General features: G+C 40.4%; 1 protein-coding gene across 4 annotated transcripts in view; it reads right to left on the bottom strand.

Moving 5' to 3' along the window:
• The window catches only part of si:dkey-219c3.2 (transcription initiation factor TFIID subunit 4), a 152,407-nt gene that overhangs the window by 30,121 nt on the left and 99,981 nt on the right, over window positions 1-22,305 (bottom strand). For all 4 annotated transcript variants that reach the window (XM_041793668.1, XM_041793686.1, XM_041793659.1 and 1 more), the window contains one exon: window positions 12,933-13,055. In XM_041793668.1, coding sequence (XP_041649602.1) covers window positions 12,933-13,055 — 123 coding nt within the window. The remainder of the gene's footprint in view (window positions 1-12,932; window positions 13,056-22,305) is intronic.

Below are 22,305 nucleotides of genomic sequence, written 5' to 3'. Positions count from 1 at the left end.
TGGCTGCTGGTGGAGCTAATAGCTTGGGTGTAGCTACAGCAGTAGTTTTACCTGAACTGGGCCACATTTATCCATTTAAACTAGAGCAAAGAACCACAGTGAAAGCCTCTCTTGGCAGGGAAGATGTTTTTGCACTTCTCCTGCCTGGTTTCGGCATGAGTTTGAGCCACCAACAAGCTCCACCATTCACAAAGTAAAAGCAAGTTCTGCCTGCAAGACTTCATGTTATTTGCTGGAGCTGCAAATGCCTACTACCTACTTTTAGGAAGTGTGGCTCCACACCACTGAATCCAAACCTTCATTCTCAGCACTGGCTATCTATTCCTGAGTCTAGAGAGGTCAGCAGGCATAGTGAGGTGTAGTCCTGAGTCTAGAGAAGTCAGCGGGCATAGTGAGGTGTAGTCCTGAGACTAGTAAAGTCAGCAAGCATAGTGAGGTGTAGTCCTGGGGCCAGAGTGGGTTTTAAATCAGAACAAGGTACAGCTTTATGTATTTTAGTTCATATATTGTTCAGTTTGTGTTTGATTTTTTCAACATAGAACTAAATAAAAGTGGACAAATACATTCCACAAAACTAATGGAAAAAAAATCAGGCTAATGACATAGCTGCTGTAAATGCTTTAACCCATAGTCCATAGAGCAATAACCACTGGTGGTACTCCTGTGCTCTGCATTGTTCAGGGAGAGAAAAAGTTGGCAGAATTCACTGTGTTAAAGCATTAAGAACGTATGGCATCTGGCCAAGGAGCCCCTGTAACCATTCTGGAGACTCAACTCTGTCTCCTTTGTGTCCTCGCAGGAAATACAGAACTGCCTTGAGACGTGAAGTCAAACAAATATTACCATCTTCTTGACATTATGAAACCAATAGCAGCCTTCCAGTGCCCTCTTTCATCATATTTATGTAGTATGTAGAGAAATGTAGGGATTCTTATGCTTCATTACAGTCTTATGTAAGTGATGGTAAAGTCTTCGCTCCCTACCTCTGAGCCCACGCTGTATTACACTATGGTGAGATAAAAACATATAAATACCGCTAATTTGAGGTTAATGTTCATGCATCTAGTGGATTTAGAAAAGTTTCCAAATGGTTAAGAGCAAAAGCAAGCTCCATATTGAAAGAGGCTAAATGCTGTCTTTCTACAGTTAAATTAAATGTTTGGTTTAGACCTTTGACTTTATGTTAATATGGCAACTCAATTCCATCTCCTTCAACATACAAAAGTAAAGCTCATATACCTCCAGATGTGTTACACTAGAGAAATAATTCTGAGACAATACTTGCACAGTAGGGAGCTGGTTGGTCAAACAGTGGAACTGACACCAGGTCTCTTCTGCTGACCAAAGCACGAGTTAATGATGAAAATGTCACAGATCTCTCAGGTGGGTAGTTTACAACAAAACAGACCTGTTGCCTGAGTAGACATGAACGTCTATGAAAAGTTAAATGATGTTAATGTTAGTTTTAGCTCTTTGTTCTCTCATCTGCTCCTCCTCCACTGTGCTAACCCAGTTCAAAATGATGCAGAAGCTTCATTTGAACAGAGCTGTCATGACGCTATATCCACATCCAATAACATAATGAAACAAGATGCCAACATCTGGTGTTGAATAACTTGTTACAACAAAATTACTCTGAAAACAATAACTACTTCTACTCAACATAATAATAACTTACTACTAAACATTTAGATATGATAAAAGTTTATTGGGTGTGTATTTTATCTTTGACTCATGTGCCTATACTTAAGCCAGTCAGAAGAGGGGTATATACAGTGCAAATAAAAAATATTCACTCCCTTGGATGCTTTCCCCTTTTGTTGAGTTTATAAGCCAATGGGCTCAATGCAATTTGGCTTTTTAGACAAAAAAAATGGCCCAGTTACTGGTTTGTCAGTATTCCTGGCTACCATTACACCATGAAGACAAAAGAACACTCCAGGCAACTCAGGGAAAAGATTTTTAAAAAGTGTAAGTCAGGGGATGGCTACCAAAAAAATCCCACACACTGATAATCACCCAGAGTTCAGTTAAATCCATCATCAATAAACAGAAGGAGTATGGAACGTGTGTAAATCTGCCTAGATACCTAGACAGAATTTAGTTTTGATAATAGTTTATTGGGAGTGCATTTTAACTCTATATTTTCCCTCTTTTCCATCTATTAGCATGGAGGGGGCGGGGTTTATGACCTATACCTAAGCCAGTCAGAAGGGGGAGCTCTGTATTGTTTGGCTTCACTCTCAGACAGCTGTTGCTCTGTCCATCTAAACACACAGTCAATGTTTAAGACATAGAGAAGAGTAAGACAGCAGCAGGAAGAGGGGCTATTTGGGTAGAAAAAACAGGAAGAAGCTGTATTCAATTCTCATAAGAGCACTTTCACCACCATTACTTGTGCTGAATCAACAAGCAGGCATGACTTTTAAACCAAATACTATCCTCAACATGTAGGCAGAGACGGAAAAAAATGTAAAGGAAAAGAAGAGGAGGAGCTGTCCCTTCTGCTAGCATTCAGTTGGCCTTTCTCCTTCTTAACCAAACAGCCTGGTTGGTTGTAGTCCTCTGAGTCCTTACGCCCCCGCCTCCAGCACCGGAACCCTTGTGCTCTGCAAGTTTCCTGTTTGTCTGGTTGAAGACCTGGCCGTTTTTTACTCCCAGGCGGCATACTGGGAGCGACGTAAGAGGAGAAGGAGGAGGAGAAGGAGAGGAAGAAAAGCACAAGGGAGAAGGACAGAGGGGAGGTTGGCGGGGAAAAGGCAAAGGGAGAGACACTGAACACTCCCGAGTTGGGATTGATTTACTTCATTAACCGAGATTACAAGTTTAACTTACAAACCAGAGGTCAAAATTTCTCATTAACAAGGGGACCGTGGAGAACCTCGGGGCTTGGAGACCACTCTTATTACTGACTACACATTTCAATCTGTCTTTGATGTTCCATGTCTGCCTTTCTACCCCCTCTTTCCCCCTCCTATTTTTTGGCAGCGAGGTTGATTTTAATTGTAGCTATAGAACAGAGCATAGTTTGCCTGTAAGCCAGCCTCCACATCTGTAGTGAGTGCAGCTTTAGTGATATTGGGTGCAGTCCATAGCTCGGGGCTAATTTTAATGGTCCCCCCCCTCCTCCCTCCTTCATTGGAGACTCAGATTGTTTTCCACGTGATTCCTGTTAATTTAGCTGGAGGAAAGGGCATCAGTTTTCCTTGTGCTTTTCCCCCTCTCTCACCATGCCTCTCACTCTATTGCCTCACTTCTTCTTTCTGATCTACAGCCTCAAAGAAAGAAGGTGAAATGAATTCAAATGGAAAAATAGACTGTGCTCACTATTAAATCGCTCGCCTACCTTTGTCCCTTACATAGAGCCTGGTTGAGGCAGATACGAGGAAAAAGGCAGTGTGGCTGCACAAACCGAGGCAATTTAGCTGCTATTGTCGCTTTTACGTCAACAAACAAAGCTCTTCCTTTGATGTGATAAATGGCCTCAGTGGCGGGATGATAACTACGAGCTTGTAAATGTGTCAAGGATGTTTCAAAGCTGTGAGCATGTTAGACACTGCAGGACATTGTGCGATGAGGCACATTTTACATCGCAGAACCTTTAAAGCTAACCTTAGATGTACTGAAGAGTCTCTATCTGTCTCTCATAGGGTAGCAACACTAAAGCACTGCGATCTGAAAAGGAGGAAAACACAACATATATACATTAATTGTATGATAGGACACAATATAGTCATTGTGAATGGAGCTTAGATTTTCTCTATATATTTCCGTAAGCTACAAACTTATCAATCTCTGTATGTTCACGATACATACATGGCTATGGATGAGCAATATGTCTACCTAAGCTGACACCACTTAAGGTGCTGTTTGGTAGTAGCAACAGTGTATGACTGCTAATAGTTGAGCTGCATCCAAAGAATTTAATGAAAAATAGCTCTCAATTTTATTATTATGTGTACTTCTCTGTGTTGCATTTACAATCAGGCATCAAAGTATTATTTCCCACATCTTCAAGCTAATGTCTAACCCATCCATCCACCTTCAGTTGCCCTTTGTCACTGCCCTCCATCCCTCCACCTTCTTCAAGGTAGCTCACCCTTGACTTTGTGCTGAACTTCAAAAGCCTGTGTGTGCTGATTGGAGCTTTAAGGCTGCAGGACTATTGAGCCGGGGGGGGGTGTTTGAGATGTGTGTGTGCCTGTGCAGTGACCCACCGCTGGGGCCGCAGCAGGCCCTCTTCAAGCGAGCAAGCCAGCAGCCCCAGCCATTGGCTCCTTGGAAATAATCCACCCTGCGGAGCCCTGTAAGGCCCCCTTTGTTCCCTCCTGCAGACTAGATCAGGCTGGAGACAGACACTCCAGTCTTGACTGGCTATCAGTTTCACAGCCCGTGGCCATCCGCATCCAGGCACAGGCCCAAGCCCGGCCGAGCCACCTTCAAATTAAAGGTGGGTGAATAAGGGTGGGTGGGGGTATAGTTTGGGGGGGAATGGGGCGAAATTGTGTCACCTGAATTCCGTCACAGTCCGAACACGGTGGAAAGGTGGTTTGATGAGGAAGAGAACAAGCAGGAGGGAAGGAATATTGAGGAGGAGGATTTGAACAGGAGCTGTGCCCCTCGGTGAGCAGAGCAGGATCTCAACAAGGCCATTATCTGGCTCCTAATTTGAGCTCTGGCACAGCACTGAAGGGCTGCCTTTGTCTGGGATTAATGCGGAAAGCTCAGGATGCGATGTCAGAGGGAAATAATCAGCATGGGCCCTTCATAACGTTGGCTGCTTGTGCTCCTGGCCACGGCCCCCCGGCTCATTTCTGTGGAGATGAAATCTATGACAAGCCCCTCAGTGAAGCTAAGAGCAGGCAACAGTCCAGTAACACCCACAGGCCTCCAGGCATCCTGTGACCCCCTTAGAAAAGTCACATTCACTTTGCTCTGGAGAAGGGAAAGAGAACGCTGCGGGCACTTCCAGCCCATGTGAAATGAAGAAATGTGAGGAGGTGAAAACGAAGTGAAAATAAGTTAAGATTCCTCGTCCGCCCCCTCTGCAATCACTCCAGAGGAGGGGCATACTGTGACTTCACTTCATTATGCCCCTATAATTAAACATGAACAGGACATTAAACAAAGGCATAAAAGAAGAAAAAAAAGAGAAGTAGTCCAGCATAATGTATATTCATGTTTATGTTGTGTAACTGCGTTTGGGAGAGCAGTTTGGAGAAGCAGCGTTTTTTCAATGCAGCAGAAGGTCGCAGGCTAATGCCCATCAGGGTAAAACATTCTGAAAGAGGTTGGCACTGCACTCAAGGACCAGAAGTAATGCTTTTATTTTGTTATTTATGCTTTTTTACCGGGTGCATTACTATGCTCCTCTGCAGCATATTGCTGCTAAGCGAAGGATGTGAAGATGCAACTCGATAAGCAGGTTATTAAAATGACCAATTGACATTCAAAATTCAGGCTTATTTTACATTCATCATATTTACCAATGAATATGTGGAATTTAAAATGTTTTCCTCCACTGCCTAAAGGGGAATGTGACTTGGTACAGAAACTGTTCATGACTTCATGTATGACCCTGTTCTGAAGAAATATGATACTAAAGTCACTGCTTATGGATTCTCAAACAGGACACAGTCCTTTATAAGAACACAATTCAGCTTAATTAGGAACAGACCAGGCAGGTACATGGTAAATCACCATGCTCTGACCAGATTTGTCTACTTCACTTGATATTGTGATTAGTGGATTATTTGACAGATGTCTAATCTTAGCTGTTGCTTAACATAAAGCATGATGAACATGTGTTGGATAAGGAACACAAGAGCTTGAATAAAATGCCACAGGGAGAATATAGACAGATTATATGACAAAAAACAGATCCAATCCCGGCTGCAGACAGCTAATCGCAGATTTCTAATTCGTCCTCTTTAACCACTAAGAAGCTACACAAATATGGGGATGACAAACAAAATAGAGGTGTATCTTGTGTCACCATCCTAATTGGTTTTGTCATAGTCACCTGGGTCAAAGGTGATTGTGCCTTTAAACACCCTGTTAAGTGAAATCCAAAGTTTTTGTCGCAACACACTAGATATGTTGGAATATGGTTGCTGTAAACATGTGAAAACACTAAAATCTACATGTGACTGAATTCTGGATTTGGACTGTTTGAAAGTTTTTCACCTCTTTCCTGGCTTGGTTAACAGACGTTTCCTCTTCTCTGGCACAGTACCAGGCAGCTGCACTCTAGGTCTACATTCAGATTGTAGCATTTTTTAAATTTGAGAGGATTGTATTTCTCCTGAGTGGGCGTGGCTTCAGCTCAGTCAACAGACACGGCCACACCATCCTGGAGCATATTTTACTGCCTCATTTTTCATGAGTTTAAAGCTTAATTTTATAAATTTAGAGATGTTTTATTTGACTGAAATTTGATTTAGGGGTTCATAACACAGTAACCTATCACAACCTTGCAAAGCAGATGGATATGCCTGTTTCCGTGTTTCTCACTAGCTAATCCATCTTGCAAAGCTCCTGTCTGAACCGTTTGGGCCCGGTTAGAAAGTGACAGGACCAATCAGCGATGAGGGGCAGTACTTTCTAGCGTGGCGAGGTCATGACGTAAGCAAGCAGCAACCAGAGGCTGGTGCAATTATGGCGGAAGACATTAGCGTGGATGCTGCCAAAGCGTAAGTTTTATCAAAACTTGATGACATTTCTTTATTAAAAGAAGAACAAAGAACAGCAGTGAGGTGTTTTCTTTTCAAAAACAACAGAAGTTGTGTACTGACATGTCCACAGTTGCCATGGTTTGCGTTATGTAGTTCTCTATGGAGTGTACTCCTTTGGTAGGGGCGCAGCTCGGTAGCGGCTACGTCACATGCATTGTTGCTCTGATTGGCCCATAAAGATGTGACGGACAGAACATTCATCAAATCAGCCTCCGAGTTTTTTTTCAAACCCTCTGCCCTTTCCCAATCGCTGTTTATGAGTGGGTTAGGATAGAGGAGGACAGTGGACAGAGTCAGAAACGAGGAAGAGATCAGGAAGAGACATGTGGCAAAGGGCCACAGGCCGGATTCAAACCCGGGCTGCCCATGTACATGGGTCCTAAACCACTAAGCCATCTGCGCGCCCAGAAAACAACACTTTCTTAGAACACATTTTTAAGAGAACAAATATATCTCACAAAACCCCTGGATAATTTAAAACACATACACACAAAAGACACACTTCATACAACACATTTAACTAGACACAACTCGGGATGCAGTGATGCATTGCTTTAACAGCCGTATTGGCTGATTTTCCCCTGCTGAATAACATAGGCTGTTAGCAAGTGATGCGGTATAACAGACATCTCTTGGCAATGTTTTACTGTTGTGTCCATATCTTACTACTGTAATTGGTGGCGTGTCTATGTTGATTTGCATGCCACAACGTTGCTCCAATTGTCCTTGATCACGTCAGAAGACTCTCAGAATGTTGTGCTGAGTCAACATTCTGGGACTTCTGCTGCGTTTCATCTACCTCAGAAGTCAGATGTTGGTGCTGGGAATGACGTCTTATCCGAGTTGAATGCGTTCCATTTGCTACTAGCTTATAAAAGTAACTGACAGAGCTGGAAAAAAACTAGACTTTGTTGAAACTCACCCACAGGGAAACACATTTGGCTAAGATGCTACACCTGCTACACAATCCCCGATCAACGTAAGCTCTCTTTAAAGCACTTCTCAGTGCTCATATCAAACAAGATAATGCAGGAGATGTATCAGACGTTGCTGTTAGAATCATTCACTGAGAAATTACAGTTTAATTGCTGTTCTGTCAGCTGTAGCCGCTTGTGCTGCACAAACATGTTTGAATATGGGTCTGTCTCCACGTAGCCAGCATCACATGGCAGGTCAGCCATTTGATGCTTTGATAAAGCTTAACAAAAAACTGTGTTTGAAGTGATTGGTCTACTGTGTTGTAGACCAATCACTTCAAACTTGCAGTGGCCCGTAGAGACGCTGAGCCATTATGCAGTTATTTCTCCATGCAAATGGGCCTTATTGCATTAAGCATCTTATGATGACAACGTAAGAGCACGGCATACATAGAGTAAAGATTAGACTAAAGTCTGTGAGAGCTAATGGAAGTGAGCTGCAGTTTTTATGATGTATAAACTTTCTAGAGATCACGAAACAATTTCACCTCTGTATGACTTTAAGATAAATGATATGTAAATGAAGCTGGCAAATATTACTTTGACACTGCTATTACTAAGCCATAACCAGGAGTTACATCAGTCTGAGACTCCCAGCTGTTTTATTTAGTCCATGTGTGGCATTGTTATGCATGACAAGGATGTGGTTGTTTTCTTTACGTTTCCTTGATTCAGAGAGGAAACATAATCAAGGTGGTGCTGGGGTGAACATATCATTGCCGTTAATTAAACTCACTGTGTGTTATTCTGAATATTTAACATGGATTGTGGGAATCTGGGGAGGACAGGGGAGGGATTTCCACACCTGTTGCGGGTGCAGACAGGGGTTGATGGCATGCACTGTGGGGGGCGGACAGTAATGTCTAGAAATCCAGCTGGAGCTGGATTAAGGAAGAGTCCTGTGCAGGGCTTTAGTCTAGCATACCTAAGGGCTGAATCAATTTTTACCCCTTTGAAAAACTGCAATCTTTTCTCATGGTCAAAAACAAGAGATAATGCTGGCATTCAAGGTGTGGTAAACCAGAAGATTTAAAAAAACAAAAAAAAACAAAAAAAAACATAGTAGATCTTTTAGATATCTGCACTGTCCCTAATTTTCCCAATTGGAGCATCTCTAAACACAAAATCTTATATTATGTTATATGTCCCACAAATTTGAAATTCTATTTTATTTATTTATTTACTGAGTTTCTTAGATTAGAACAGTGTACATTCAATAACAAATCCACAATACACATCAATGTAAAATAAGCTGGAATTAGCAGAATAATAAATGTTTCTACTACATGAAATGCCATGTTTTAGGAAAAGTTGTATTTTCTGGAATTATGTTGTGTTTTGTCCTCCAGGGCCTCTATATTATTGTATCATGATTGGCAAGTAATACTATGATTAAATATTCTTTTTTGATATATTATAAATGAACATAATTTTAGCAGAGTCCCTATTTTTCTGTCATAACTTGCTGCTACATGTGAAAAGAAAACATATGGAAACATTTTCCTGAGGAAGACTCAATCAATCAACCAACAACCAGCTGTATCCCTATCAAAAATTAATATAATTTGATATAAAGGACAGATTATACTGTGATAAGAATAATCTCTCACATTGTGTTCGTGTCAGTGAAACATTAGAGTCCACAATATGTCAAACTGTCAGATTTCCTACATGACAACTGAAGAGGCAGCCAAAGAGAAAACTGTTGGAGAGGTTGGGTCAAAGTCCTGAGGGGAACTTTAATTTTATTACCAATCTGCATTTATATGTGTTCTTATGCATTCTGACATCTTGACTTAATTATAAATCCATTACGTAACATGAACAATTAATCACTTAAGCCCGTTTTGATGCGCTTTAAAGACATTTTCACTGGAGAACACTTTTGTATAGTTTGCTGACCTTGTGAAAGACTTAATCAACAGAAATGAAGCATTGAAAAATGAACTTCTACATGATCACCTCCTTCAACAAAAGCTTCAGCATGTTTTTCTATCAGCAGTGACTAAGGCCAAGATATCAGCATACAGCGAGCATGCCTGCATGGATGATTTTTTAAGGCAATGAGAAGTATTGCATTGACCATGGGTTTGGCTGTGAAAACGGCCACAATGCCATGATATCAGGAATATGTCAAGTTAGCTTTAAGGCAGATAAAACATACTGAAAAGTTTAGAAAGGTTTAATCTGAGCCAGGCCAAACAAAATGATAGCAGTCATATATCATCCTTACAGGGTTGGCAGCAAAGGTTATTTTTTAAGCCTCCCAAGACTATCTGATGGGTGCTTGGTGTAGGCTACATTAATACTGTCTGCATGTTGTGCAGGGTGGCTAGCAAATTCAAACCATGACTTTGCCTCAGTACAATCTTTATTTCTAACACCACAGTTCTGTAATATGGATTTATTAACCTAGGAGCCATGCTAGTGAATGCAGTTGTATAAATAGTCTGAAGACATACAACCGTCTGTTGTTGCAACAGCCATCTGCAAACCTTGACCTACAGACACATGACAAGTTTGGAGATATCTGGAGAGAATAAGCAACATACAGACAGTGGGTTTTCAGATTCAGGGGGAAAACGTGCATTTCAAACAAAACCTGTCTTGCTCAGGAGTCAAAACTATCTGACCAGCGGCTGAAACTGAAAACTGAAGCTTCACCTGCAGTTATAGATTCCCATTTCATATTCACTGTTTTGAAGATAAATATTCAGTGACTAATGTTTTGCATATTTTGCAAGCCTTCTTGCTTAAACCTCACACAGTCAGGGATGACAGGAACATGAAAATTACCATTGAAAGCAGTTCAAACACAAAATTTACTGCATGCAAATCTAAGAAACACCTTGTTTTGGCTGCACATTTCCTCACACAGCATTGTGGCTGGTGGGTTGTCATGTTAACTCACACAGTATTATCAGCTGGTTGGATAGAGGGCTGTTTTTTAGATAAATGTCGGACTATTTCACCAGTATATAACTATTATGTCACAGACTATCCTGTATTTGGTATATATCGCTGGTGTGGAGAGCTGTGCGTAGGTGTATGTGAAATAAAGTTAATGTCATGGCTGTGTATCATTTATTTTTTCTTCTTCAGTATACCCAATTAGGCAAACCCAGAAACCTTGGTGACAGTTAAAGATATAAATAATCTCTACACACACTGCAACCATCCTGGATATTGAAATGTAATTCCTTTACTCAATGATTTGGTGACAATGATTAGCTATCAAAATTTAGCACTGCCAATTCTGATACAGTATTGGGAATTTTATTTAACCTTTATTTAACCAGGCTAGTCCCATTGAGATCAAAGATCTCTTTTTCAAGGGAGACCTGGCCAAGAATGGCAGCAATACAGTTTCAAAATCAAACACTCAAACTCACACAGCTCATAATAAACAACAGGTACAGTAATAATAAAACATCAGCTAAAACAGTGGCATAGAGACAGTTTGATTTCAAGAGTTTTCACTAAAGATTTAAAAACATTCAGACATGGGGTTCTGCAGTTTAAATTCAGGCTGCAGATTGTTTCACGCAAAAGGAGCAGAGAACCTAAAAGCCTTCTTTCCTAGCTCAGTCAGATGCCGCTGAAAATGCGGGTATTGGTATAGTACATGTGTTTTTTTAACCGATCTAATACAGCTCTGTTCAAAATCCTTCCAGACCTGTTTTCTTATATATGATACGTGACACAGGTTATTAAAAGTTGAATAACTTTTTAACCATAAACCGCAGCCTCTGAAGTTTTTTCCTCTTAAAGCTCAAATGAAACAGACTATTGTTTGCTTTTGAGAGGGGCTTTGTGAGTGCCTTTCAACCAATGGTAGGCTGTTCCATCATCATGTCATGCTGTGTCGAATTGTGCCTGCTTAAGCTGCAGATCATTATGGAGATGGCCTGAAAAGGGCAAAATGGAGAGAGTAGTAGTAAAACTCACAAAAATAAGCTGGAAAAACTACTTTTAAGTGTCATACAGAGGCTGTAAATTACCATTCTGTTTGTTGAGCAATGTTCTGAGTTAACTGCAGGGCTAAAATAACGTGCCAGTTTTCACAGAGTCGATCCAGAAAATCTACAGTGGTATCTGATCAGATCGGCCGATGCCCAGCGTTCTGGTATCGGAATTGATATCGGGAAGAAAACATATATTGGGACATCTCTAATGAAGATAAATGTTTTCCAAGTCAAAGTAATGAAATTTTGTTTACAGCTAAGTTGACTGAAAATACCTCCCCTTTCTCAGTCACATCTAAAAGTGCTTTTGAACACAGGAACTTCCCCAGCAACTAGGAACTTTTAAAGGAAATCTGTGCTACCTTACAACCTAGGCCAAGTCACTTTGCCCCATTAAGATCAAGCTTTGAATAAACTAAACAACTGAAAACACTTGATAAGATTGGAATCAAATAGAATAGATCATAGATTGTGTCTGTCCCTCAACCCAGACCCTTCATTACACTTCACCCAAATATAAATCAAAAGGTGTTAATCACAAAAAATCAAGTTAAAATTATAACTACCATTTGAGTGAAAGTTAGAACTGCCAATTAAATCTTAAACATTAAAATTTATTAGTATAAGATATTATAACACATGATAATACTTTAGTAAATGTCTTCCCAAAACCTGGTTGTATCAATTGCCTGATTTGTAACACCTTCTTAGGACTTCAGGCCCTGGTGGAAATGCAGACAACAATGGGCCACAGGAACCAGTCAGTTCCTTGAAGAGAAGTTGCTGTAACTAAAAGTTCTGGGTGTTGTGGGTTAAATAGCACGTTAAGATATCTTCTATCTACAGGAGCTGTGTGCTGTGTGTCATCCGTAAACTCTGATGCTGATGATTTTTCAGAATTAATGAAAATCCTCAAAATCAAGTTAAAGCTTGAGAAATATTTTGATAACACAATCCAAAAAAAATAACTAATGGTCTTACTTTTTTCTGATTTTGCAAATGAACATGGCACAAGCGGGATAATGTGTTTTACAGGGTTTATAATGAGAAATTGATGGTCTTTGCAGAGGAAAGTCCACACTCTGCCACTTCTCAAGGGAAATCCCTCAATAAAACAAATAAAACAAAATGTGCCATAAAATTCTAAAACCTTTCACAGTGAAATTATTCTTAAGTGTGTGTAAGAATTCAACTCTAACAGCAAACAACAGACAAAACATTTAACATCAAACCCCTCCTGTGGGTGAAGTTCTTACCTCTGTCCCTGATGGAGTGGCCCCTGGAGAATCCACTTTACGTTTTTTCCGGGGTCCAATGGCGGCTAACGCTGTAAGGTTGGCATCTCGCTGCCTCATCTGGGCCAGTTCCTGCTGTTGCATCTAGGGGAGAAACAAAACACAAAGTTTAAAAATATGCCCTTAAAACAATTCTGTAGCTGTCACTGGATGACTTGGGTCACTATCTTCTTGAAATAAATCCTCTCTCAAGCTGTAGTTTTCTTGGAGACAAATAAGATTGTCCTCAAGACTTTTCCCCTGTTTTGCTGCATCACTTTTACCCTCTACTTTTGCAAGCCTTCCAGGGCTGGCTGTTGAGAAGAATCCCTACAGCATGATGCTGCAACCACAGAGCTTCACAGTGGGGATGGTGTGTTTGTGTTGATGTGCAGTGTTTGGTGTCTGCCAAACACAGCGTCTTGTCTGTGGCCAAAAAGCACTATTTTTTTCACTTGACCATGGAGGCTCCCACATGCTTTTCGGCAAACTCTAGTCATGATTTAATCTAAGTTTTCTTCAACAGTGGTTTTCTCTTTCTCTTTTCTCTGAGTTGCTTGGAGTTTTCTTTCATCTTCATAATGTAATGGTAGCCAGGAAAAAATAATGAAAGGGTAAAATATCCAAGGGGTGAATACTTTTCATACGCACTGTAAGTAAGACTTACAGTAAGGTTTTTACAAACTTCACTCGTCTTCTTTACTCGGCTTTGAAGAAAATGCTGCCACAGATAAATGGATTACAAATATTTCTGTCATGTAAAAATGTGAATGTATGACTGTTGACTCCAAATGCGATAAGCACAAAGATTATGAATGTAAATAACTTTGCTACTAATTATTTAATTTCACAAAAAGTTAATTCTAAGAATTTTTTGAGCATTTGCAACCAAATGGTCAGATTATGAGTGATGCCCAACTTTGCTATATGTGGACAATCTAACAAGAGAGGAATCAAAAGTGAAAATTCAAATGAGGGGTTTGAAGCAGATCTCTCCTGCCTTTGATCTGTCCATTCATGTACCTTGTAAGACTTACTCTGCCAAACAAAATGGAAGTCTGTTGTCAGCCATTAACTGTGCTCCTGTCAAAGAACCAGAGTGTATGTGTGCGGAGTCACATGGTCCCATTGTGATTTTGTGGTCTGTGATGTAAAAGGGGGAGGTTGTGTTGAGGCACTGCCTGAGGTAATGTCATGTCTAGCCGCAGGGCTGAGGGGTAACCCAGCATCGCTGGGAGCTGCCCTTTCTATTGGGTGGATGTGTGAGGGCCCTGGGCCATGACACAGAGGGTGTCAGCGCTCCTCTAACACGCAATCATGCTCCTCATACACATACAGACACACACACGTGCCTATCAATCTTGGCCACAGCATAGGGAATGCCTACCCACCAGCTTGCCTGCGTGCCTGCCCGCTGGGGGAGAGAGGCCCGGGTTGAAGCGAACAGGGACAATCAATGTGCGCTTTCATGTCTTTCATGTTCTTTTATGTTATCTCTCAGCATGCGTTCGCTGGGCGCTGGTGTTTGTGCGAGGCATGTATGTTGTCTGATCGAGGGAAAATTTCATGTTACTTTCAGATGGCGCTCTTTAAAAGGTTGCTTTGGTGTATAAAGTCTGATCTAAAATGTGCATGCAGTTCCCTCTGATTTTTTCCCTAAAAACCCCGATGGCAAGGCATGCCCTTTAGGGTGTTGCCACTTCACATTTAGCACGGCGGAACTGTTGAAAGATTCAAACACGCTGACAACACAGAGCAAGGGAAGTAATAGCAGTTGTAGCAGGCAGCTGAATGTCAAAAGCACATTTATTTGTCCATTTTTGAAAGGGATGTTTTGAAATATATATCAATAGGGAAATGCTAACAGGAATGATTGCATAGACAGGTCAAATTTGTGATTCAAGTAGCTCAGGTTGGAAATCACAGCTCCTCTTTGAAATTGGACACAGAGGGAATAAAGAGGTGAGCTGGGGATCACTGCTGGATGTAGTAAACAGGGTGAAGATGATTTGTGCCTCTGTCTACATGGTAAATGTAGCATTCATGTTATCAATGCTAACCTTATTAGGCTTTGCCACAAACAACACATAAATCTCTTCAGGCGTGACCTTAAAGCATCCCACAGCAAAAAGGACTGGGAGAGAGTGATAGAGCAGAGGGAGGGGGAGAGAGAGAGGGGGGAGAAAGAGAGAGGTCCGCTATCTCGCTGATGGCACCAGGATGCCGGCATCTCCGCCTGGCAGTTGGCACCAGGCATGGGCTCCCGGCGCCCACAGCAACTGCCTGCATTTTCAGATTTATGACTGTATGATAAATGAAGACTTCATTTGACCATCTGCATCCCTCCAGTCTGTGTTTCCCATCAGTACAGAGGCAGCTGTGACACAAGGAGACTGATTTCTGATTTCAATCTGGTGCCACTGTGCCGACTGTACCTTCCTTTAATGGCTGTGTGCTGATATAAGAGAGAGTTAGGGTGAGCTTTGAGGGCTTTTTATTTGTTTCAGGAGTTGTTACAGCTAAAATTCAAATGTAAAAACAACACCACACCCAGGTCTTCAGACACAGATGTATAAAGCCTATCATTTGGAAGCAGCAGCAATGAAGGAATGTTGATTCTAGATACCAGTCCTGAAATGCCCAGGGTTAGCTGTTGACATTAAGTCATGAGGTAATGGTACCGGTGATGTAGTGGTGCCTGGAGAAGTGGGTGTACTATGACTGAATGCCTTTTCTTATCTATTTTTAGACTGGCCCAGCCTACAGACAATAAATGTTCTGTTTTATGAAGATGACATGTAACACTACTTTGCATATTTAATATTTGAAACATTCCTCTCCCAAAACTCCAGCTTTGGAGTTCACTTCCCACACGTTTACAAGCTGTTGTTAAAAAAAAAGGATGCTACACAATGGTAAACATGACTCTGTCCCAAGTTTTTTGTGTGTGTGTTGCTGCCATCAAATTCACAATGAGAAAATATTTTCAAGAAATGGTAAAATGTCTCATTTTCAACACCTGATATGTTGTTTATGTTCTATTGTGAATAAAATATGGGTTTATAAGATTTGCAAATTACTGCATTCTGTAATATTTATATTTTACACAGTGCCCCAACTTTTTTGGAATTAGGGTTGTATGAATTTGTATTTGGTCTGAAAAAAAGTGTTATCAGTGCATCCCTAGTATTTATAAATGTTGGTATCTGATCGTTGCATCGAGTGGTCTCTTCACTGCCTCAGCCTCCAGGACTACCTCGTCTGCAATGTTGAGCCTTGGGTACAGAAACAGGCAAAAACAGCAAAGGTCACCACATAGTTTTACACTGGACTGGAAGAATAATCAGCTGGCAGTATGCATATATTTGCCAGCTCCGATCAATGGTACCACATAAATATCCGCTGTTCCAAAGTCACGTAAATACCAGTGCTTCCAGTCTGCCCGTATGCCCTTTTAAAGCACAGAACTGGAACTTGTAAAGTCAAATTGTTAGGAAAGGTCAGGAGATGTAGACCAATTTCATGATACTCGACAATCAATCTACAGCTTTGTTAGAAGGACGTTTTTGTCTTGATGCAAAAAGCACAATGTCAGGGGATGATGTAGTGGTTAATGCAGAAAATGGGAATGTGTACATTTCAGTGGAAACACTTGTCGCAGTTGCACAAACCTCCATTTTACAGATGTTGAGATCTCTACTTTGATGTGTAATAATATTATGCTCTGAATATGATACTGAAAAAAAAAACATGTATCAGTGATTTTAACTGCATAATTTCTGTGATAAACTGATGCAGTGTACCAAATATTTTGTTTTTTACTGAGCACAACTTCTTTGTAACAGCACATCTAACAGAAGATGCATTCTTGTTATAAATCTGGCTGAAATATATCTAATGTTATTTCAAAACTCAAACCCTGGATATTAAATTATAAGGTTTCATCTGATAATTCTCTGACATAGGGTCATTTCTAAAACTATATTCCAACAACCCTGGTGCTTCTAGTTTAAGTAGAGATGTTAATATGCAGTACAAAACATGTGTGTTGTTTTATGCAGTGCAGACGACTGATTTGTGAGTTTAACACGTGCTGAATCAGGGGTAGAGATGGCCTCATTGTTTTAGGTTGTGCCCTCATGTACGGAGGTCATAGGTCCTCTTAGGCTTTATTCACACTTCAGGCCAAAGAGACAACTAGAGATCTAACAATATTAACCTTTTACATCACAACTTAAGTGATCTAAAATATCTCAGTAAGTATCATGACAGTATTGGAATAATTTGCTGAAAGGTTTGAAAAGAAAGTTCAGATACCGTATTTGAAATAATTTCAACAACTTCTACATTCAAAAAAATAAAGATAAGCAGCAAAGAGCACTATTCTGTTTGTTTCCACAATAAATATCTTATATTTAAAGTAAAATTACTGGTACTTTGTCAATAAGCCTTTCACAGTTTTCAGTTCTTTTTGATACTACTTGCTTTGATTAATACATTATACATATACTAGGGGTGAGGGAAAAAATCGATACAGCATAGCATCATGATATTTTGCCCTGCGATATATTGTATCCTATCTTCTGCAGAGTACTGTTGGGTTTTTCTTTTTCAAAATAATTGCAAATATGAACTGAAGTCTATGATACTAGATAAATAGCACTGGTTGCTTTTCTGTTCACTTAATGGTGCTGTTGCGCCCTTTTCCCATAAGGTCGGTAGAGGTGACGTTCATACAGCAGGAGAACGTTAGTACAACCAATATGGCAGCACCAGGGAAAGAAGATTAGGAATGCAAGCAGGGCACGAACAACATGGACATGATACATGGGGTATGCAAGGAGTGCTGCATGAAAATAAAATGCTGCAGTAATATGATAAAATTAAGGCAAGGCTAAAGCTAAATCAGCTGAACAGTTGAAAAATGGTACAGATAGAAATATATCGCAATATATGGTATCGCAATAATCTGTGTATTGGAAAATGTTTAAAATCGCAATATAATCGAATCGTGGCATAAATATCATGATCATATCATATCGATCTTTTATCCATCAGACTAATAGAAAGTCAAAACATCAATCAACACATCACCTTTAAGCTCATCTTTTATTTTGAAATTCCTCCGGCACACCTGTTGACAATTTCCGCCTTGCAGCTCGTCCTCCACAGGCTAGTGGTAGTAGTAGTTGCTGACGGTAAGTAGGTGAGATAAAGAGGACATCCATTCCTCTCTTTTGTGGACATACTGTATTTCCACAGGGATACTAGAATAGCTGCCCAGCAGCTAAAGCCAGTGAGTGCAGCAGGAGTTATTCATTTATTTATTTTTGCTAGTTTGTTTGACTTCAAACTTATTTTTTGTGACAGTTTAAACAGCTCAACCAAAACAATATCTGATCTTTTCAAATCTGATTTAGGCCACTTTTGTATGTGAATGGAAGAGTCTGATACAGGCCACAATTTAAAAGTAATATGAACAGACTAAGAAAAAAACAAGCCAAAAAAAAGGTGAGGACAAAGAGATTTCTAACATACAGACTGCCATAGCTTGACTTCACATGCCCCTTGAGAAAGTAGTAAATGCAACTGTGGTGGAAACTAACTTAAGGAAACAAATAATGATTCAGGAATTGTTAGAATTTTGACTGTAAAATGTTGGCTAAACTTATTCAGAACCTTTTCTCTGCATATTTGTGTCAGGGACTAAATTAAAATAAAGTAAATGCATATGATCAATTATAAATCTTGAGACTTCTATTTGTGTACGATAAATGTTAAAGATTTATAGAAAAGAAAACACCCTGTAATTTGATAGTAGGTAGCTACACCTTCCTCCACCTACATTTTATTGAATAAGGATTGGTTGTGTCTGTGGTTGGTGCTTGTTTTGCCTTCTAGTTGCATTTTTTTTAGGACATGAAATGGTCAAACAATCAAACATGCATGAATTTGGTAAAACGTGTGAAAGTGAAAATATTACTTGTTTCTGTCAGTTTCAGCATTGCTTTTACCACTAAATGTTTCCCAAATGTTGCCCAGCTTCAAGCCCTGTGTCATTGCAGAATGGTAAGAAAGTCGTTCAAGCCCTAAATAACAGATAACTGTTTTTTTTCTCAACCCATAGGAAACTGCAGCCTGTTCCCTTATGATGCAAAAATGTCCAAAAGACGGCAAGAACCTCAGAGCAGTCTGACACGCCTGGAGAGAAGAGGAGGATGAGCTGCAGGAGCCAAGATGGCCAACCTGCTTTTCTCCATCTCTGCCGTTTTTAACAAAGGCTTTTCTCTCCATCCTGGCCCCCTCCCTCCCTCCTCCTGGCCTGAGGGGCCGCTTGCGGCCCCCCAGACGCTTACAGACAGATGTCCTTGGTGGAGCAGAACACGCTCTGCTTGACGTCACAAGCAGCTACGGGGCTGTGAAGGAAGCTAAAGGGCTCTCTGCCCTGCAAAGACCACAGAATAAAAGACAGACCATGAGTTCAGTCTTTACCCTCCCCCTTTAAAACTCTGGTTGAGCAGGACACAGCAGGGGGTTCTTATTATATATAGAAATAACATATGTGGAAATCAATTTCTTCATATGGCTCTGACATTTGCACCAGCAGCCTTTATGTTTAATATATTGTAAAGCGTCTGTTGGATTATGTTTACAAGAATAAACTGCATCAGAAAGTAAACTAAAATCATTACTTTAATGACATGGTAGAGCTCATTTTCTCTCATAATGAACTTAAAAAATGTTTAACACTACATTTTTCATGTTCTATTTTAAAAATTGGCACAAAAACGTGTTTACTTTCATGTCAGTGTTACAAACCAGTCTTTTTTCATTACATTTCAACCAGTGTGAAGGTTTTCTTTGACAACTCTAGTGACAAAGTGTATATTGTTTATTACCACTAGCACAGTATCAAATTAACACCAAAATAATTAGATTCAGTGTCAGCAGTGGGGCAGTAAAGTTTGGAGGATAAGGCTGCATTGTATCAAGTCAAAACTTCAAATATAAAAGATATCCATCAGTGTTGTTGTATTTGTGCCACAACTTTGCTATTTAGCCAAAATAAGTCATGATTAGGATGGTTTTCAATGACACATTGATGTGTCTGTTGATCAAATGAGGAAATTTAAGAGCTCAGATTGGACCAAATTTTGATAGCACAGTGTTCAACATGAACAGCAAGTCCATAAAAACTTCAAATTGTATTATTCAAAACTGAAATTAGATAATAGTGATAATAATAGTGATAAAAAAAACAGACACACTCTGATTTCTCTGGTATTACATAAGACCAATAAAAAGGGATTTTTATATACACATGTCGACCTTCTGAAAAGTATATTCACTTACATGCTTGGTTAGAGCTCCTTTTGCATGAATTATTCTATCAGTGCTGTGTGGCATGGAGGCAATCAGTCTGTGGTACTAATGAAGTGTTATAAATATGTTTGAAAGCAGCCTACACCTCATCTATGTTTTTGGGTCTGGTTTCTACCTCTTGAAAATTCTCCATAGATTCTCCATGGGGTTCAGGTCAGGCATAACCTGGCACGTCAGATGGATGTGTTTCACACATCCATCTGGAAAACCACTCATACACAGCATTTGGAAAAGGACAGAGCCTTTGCAAAAAAAGTCAGAGGGTGATTGGATGAACGCTCTGTCAATCACATCTTTACGGGCCAATCAGAGCAACAAAGCAACATGATGTAGCCGCTACAGAGCGGTGCACCTGCGCCCCTACCGAAGGAGTAAACTCCATAGAGAACTGCATAATGCGAACCATGGCAACTGTAGACATGTCAGTACATGATTTTTGTTGTTTCTGAAAAGAAAACAACTCACTGCTGTTCTTTGTTCTTTTTTTAACGAAGAATTGTCGCCAAGTTCTGATAAAACTGGCGCTTCAGCAGCATCCACGCTAATGTCTTCCGCCATAATTGCACTGGCCTCTTGTCATTGTTGCTTAAGTCATGATTCCACCACACCTGAAAGTACTGCCCCTCAACACTAATTGGTCCTGTCACTTTCTAACCGGGCCCAAACGGTTCAGATGAGAGCTTTGCAAGATGGATTCGCCAGTGAGAAACACAGAAACGAGCGTATCCATCTGCTTTGCAAGGTTAGGTCAGGCAAGTGACTGGCCAATCAAGCACAGGGATATCATGGTCAGCAAACCAGCTCTTGGTACTCTAGGTTTCACAGTGGACAGTTGCCAAGTCCTGCTGTAAAATGAAATGCTCAACTCCATAAAGCTAGTCAGCAGAGGGGAGCATGAGGTGCTCTAAAAATTCCTGGCAAACAGATATGTTGACATCTTGACTTCAGAAAACACAGAGGACCAAGACCAGCAGATGACATGGCCCCCAAACCATCACTCACTGTGGAAACTTTACACTGAACTTCAAACATCTTGGATTCTGTGCCAATCTTCCTCCAGACTCTGGGACCTTGATTTCCAATTGAAATACAAAATTGACTTTCATCTTAAAACAAAAAGCAATGGTCCAGTTCTTTTTCTCCTTAACCCAGGTGAGACGCTGATGACGTCTCGGGTTCAGGAGTGGCTTGACACAAGACGTGACAGTTGTAGCCCATGTCCTTGATACGTCTGTGTGTGATGGCTCTTGATGAACTTACTCCAGCCTCAGTCCACTCCTAGCCAAGCTCCCCCAAATCCTTGCATGGGTGTTGCTTGACAATCCTCTCAAGGCTGTGGTTATCCCTGTTGCTTGTGCATCTTTTTATACCACTTTTTCCTTCCACTTAACATTGTATCAATACCTGTGGATGCAGCACTCTGTGAACAGCCAGCTTCCTTAGCAATCACCTTTTGTGTCTACCTCTCTTGTGCAGGGTGTCAGTGATCGTGTTCTGGACATCTGTCCAGTCAGCAGTCTTCTCCATGATAGTGTAGCCTACTGACCCAGACTGAGAGACCATTTAAAGGCTCAGGAAACCTTTGCAGGTGTTTTCAGTCAATTAGCTGATTAGAGTGTGTTAGTTCACAATATGGAACTTTATTACAATATTCTAATTGTAAGCTATACTGAATTTTAGCCATAATCATCAAAACTAAAAAAAGCAAAGACTTTAAATATTTCTCTCTGTTAATGAGTTTATATAATACATGAGTTTCACCTTTTGAATTGAACTAAACTGAAATAAATTCTGTTCCCCCAATATTTGAAATTATTAAAATGCACCTGGACATATCCCTTTATTCATTTTAGCTCAACAAATTATTTGGAAGGTCATCAAGAGTCCTAAAAAGCCATGCCACCTAGAAAGTCTGCCTGAAGTATCAACGGGAAATTAAACTCTACTTTAAGTCGCGCGGCAACAGCTCTGT

This window comes from Cheilinus undulatus, linkage group 1 (genome assembly GCF_018320785.1).
Source record: "Cheilinus undulatus linkage group 1, ASM1832078v1, whole genome shotgun sequence".
In the NCBI taxonomy this organism is placed as follows: Eukaryota; Metazoa; Chordata; class Actinopteri; order Labriformes; family Labridae; genus Cheilinus; species Cheilinus undulatus.
This window is presented reverse-complemented; position numbering and strand designations above follow the sequence as displayed.